Below are 3,167 nucleotides of genomic sequence, written 5' to 3'. Positions count from 1 at the left end.
TGGGGGAAGATGATTGTAAAACAATGAAAGAATTTTTTGTTTACTTTTACAAGAGGGTAGTGTACTAGAGGGGAAGGTTGGGAGGGGGGAAACATGCAACAATGAATTAATGGAAATCCAAAGTTTCTGTAAATTTTTACTGAAATTAATTTAAAAAAAGAAACTGTAATTGGTAATTTTTGTGGTCTAAAAGGTAGAGGAATGTTAATATTTTACCAAGAGGTAAAGCCATCATTCACAGTCATTAGACTAAGCAATTACTGTAAGAGAAAGGGAAAAGGAAAGAAATGTTGGCAAGTTTGTGTGTCCTGTATCTTGCACTGAAATCTCTAGATCATTTGGCGCTCTGGTGGACAGCTTATGACAAGAGAGTTACACATAGAGATTTCATTTTATACTTTATGAGATTATATGTATGTATGTGATTTCTTGATGCATATTCTATTCATATACTTACATGGGGAAAAATATTAGCTAGCTCAATGACAGAGTAACCTAGTGCCATAAACTAATGGTCATCACCTGACTGTGTGAAGAACACATGCGGATGGGAGGCAGATCCTAATAAGATCAGCACTAATTCAGTCTCATCTCTTACACTTTCTGCACTGATGGGAGTCAGGCTCATAGGATTCATGTTGACACTTAGTCATAATATTATTTATTTCAAGTTTTCGTGGGACTACTTTCTGAATCATCAAAAATAGGTTAATAATTTTTTTCTGGTAGTTTTCATTATGTGCTTTATGAAGATCTGATTCAAAGGTAATCTGTAATCTATGCATCTCTCAAGTGATTGGAATATTCATGTGAATCTCAGCATTCTGCACTTTAGATTAATTGTTGATAATGCAGTGTAGGCAGGTAATACTAGATAAATAACACTGGAGATAATACTTCGGATTGAGACACCCTTCCTTTTAATGCTCTCTCCCTCTGCTGTGGTCACGCTTGTAGGCATAAGAGGGAGATGCTGTGAGAATGGAGAGACAGCAAGTGACAAGGCCTGAGTTCTCTTGCTTTCTCAAAGGCACTCAGGGACTTCCCTTTTAGTTTCTAAGCTTAATTTTTCTATTAGTAGATTTGACATGACATTTGTTATCTTATTTTCACTTTAACTTTACAGTTATGTCTTACACTAGACCAGTGCTTCTGAAACTAGTTCCTTATTTTATTATTTATTTATTTATTTTAAACTTTTAATCTGTTGTAAATTGACATTTTTTAAAATGCAGGAAAAATTATTTTCTAGAAATATTAAATACCAAAAAGGCATTAAATATAAGCATACATATTTTAAGTATTAGAGTTAGTAGATATAAACTAGTTAAGTTAGTGACAGTTCCTAAACAATTACATTGTTTGTACTTGTATAAGTCTCAGGTCCACCTCCTGTGTGTCATAATAGACTGTTGGGGTCCAGTGGCTGCTTTTCTGGAAATAGACCTTTCTTGCTAGGTACCTCTAGTGGACTTAAATAAGCAATCTTTGGGTTAGCAGCTGGGTACAATAATCAGGTGGCCCATTACCACCCAGGGACTCTAGCCAGCAAAGATCTCGTAACCAGCACTGGTTCATGGACCTTACTTTCAGTAATAGCACACTAAGTGAAAACTTTCAGGCTCTGAGCAGGAGCATTGTGGACATTACTGAGTATGGGATACTGAACATAGGAATTGAAAGTTAGAATACGAATCCAGAGTAGTTATATGGAGGCCATTAAATAATACAAATAAAAATGAAGGCGTCATAAAATGCAATCACCTTAGAATACATCTCTTCATATTTCAAAATGCATAATTTGTGGTTTTGTGTTTATCATTTTGGTTTTGGGCACTAGAAGTGTCACTGTAAGTCACACTGCTTATAAGAAAAGCAGATCTCCAACCCCACTTTAAATACATAAAATCGGAATCCTTGGAAATGTAGCTTATGAACCTGCATTTTTTAAAAAAAATCTTTCTTCTTCCTCTCCCAAGAAATTTTTTAAAACATTTTTCCCCAAATAATTTTTATGTCTACAGATTCTTGATGTGAGTATTTTAGATGTGTATTGTTTTAAGGAACTGATGAAATGGAAAAAATTAACTATGTTGTAATTTCACCCCCCCCCCCCAGATATGTCAGAGGAAGAAAATCAGCTTGGGCTCTTTCTAAAGGTTCAGGCAGAACGGGATGTAAGTCAAGCTGGTAAAATGATGGATGCCACTGGCAAGGCACTCTGTTCTTCCGCTCAGCGAAGGTTTGCCATGGTTTTGCTTCATCCTCAACTCTAGTGATTGTGACACTTTTGAGATATGCACCTAAATTTGGCTATTTATACAGGTCACTTGATCATTCCAATACAGACCTAAATAAAATTATATTATAAATATAGGTTTAATATTTAACCTTTAATTATTAGTTTTGTATTTGAAATAATTGCTTAGAATTTTAAATTTCTCAGTTCGTTAATTCCTGACAACATAGGCAGTAAGCCTCTGTTTAAATAAATGTCTTAGATTTTTGGTAATTGCCACAGAACTACAAACATTTAAGTATGTGCTTTCATTGTATCCCATGGACTGTCAAAAGAACAAAGTTGTCTTAGAGAAAGTGCAAGGAGAGTACTCCTTAGAGGCAAGATTGATGAAACTTTGTTGCACATATTCTGAGCATGTTGTAAGAAGGGGCCAGTCTTTGGAAAAGACATCATGCTTGGGTCATTGAAAGAGAGGAAGATCCTCAATAAGATGGACTGATACAGTGACTGTAACAATGGGCTCAGGTATATTGGAGATGATGAAGATGGAACAAGAATGAGGAGGGTACAGATCAGCTGTTCATCATGTCCCTAAGGGTAATGGTGGAGTTGACAGCACTTAACAACAACATGGGTTCCTTGCTTAGAACTTTTTTTTTCTAATTTTTACAATAGGAGACTTTTATTTTTCTTTTTTACATACTTTCCATTTACCATTTTACAAGTTTTTCCATGTAAAGGTACATGCTGCATTAAATTTAATTACTCAACATAGACTATATCAATGTGTTTTCAGAAGAAAAAGAAAGGCCTATTAAATTGTAATGTCATCTTTAAGTGGCTTAATTCTGAGACACCATGTCAATGCAGAAACCCATCATGAAGGAAACTACAGAAAGTACTCAGTATAGTTTCTCACATGTTA

General features: G+C 35.0%; 1 protein-coding gene across 1 annotated transcript in view; it reads left to right on the top strand.

Moving 5' to 3' along the window:
- The window catches only part of ICA1L (islet cell autoantigen 1,69kDa-like), a 70,479-nt gene that overhangs the window by 6,638 nt on the left and 60,674 nt on the right, over positions 1 to 3,167 (top strand). Inside the window, exon 3 of the mRNA XM_006889094.1 lies at positions 2,119 to 2,242. Coding sequence (XP_006889156.1) covers positions 2,119 to 2,242 — 124 coding nt within the window. The remainder of the gene's footprint in view (positions 1 to 2,118; positions 2,243 to 3,167) is intronic.

Source organism: Elephantulus edwardii, unplaced genomic scaffold (genome assembly GCF_000299155.1).
Source record: "Elephantulus edwardii isolate Elephantulus edwardi_28Jun2011 unplaced genomic scaffold, EleEdw1.0 scaffold00075, whole genome shotgun sequence".
Taxonomy (NCBI): Eukaryota; Metazoa; Chordata; class Mammalia; order Macroscelidea; family Macroscelididae; genus Elephantulus; species Elephantulus edwardii.
Note: the sequence above shows the minus strand (reverse complement) of the source record. Positions and strands in the feature narration are given on the sequence as shown.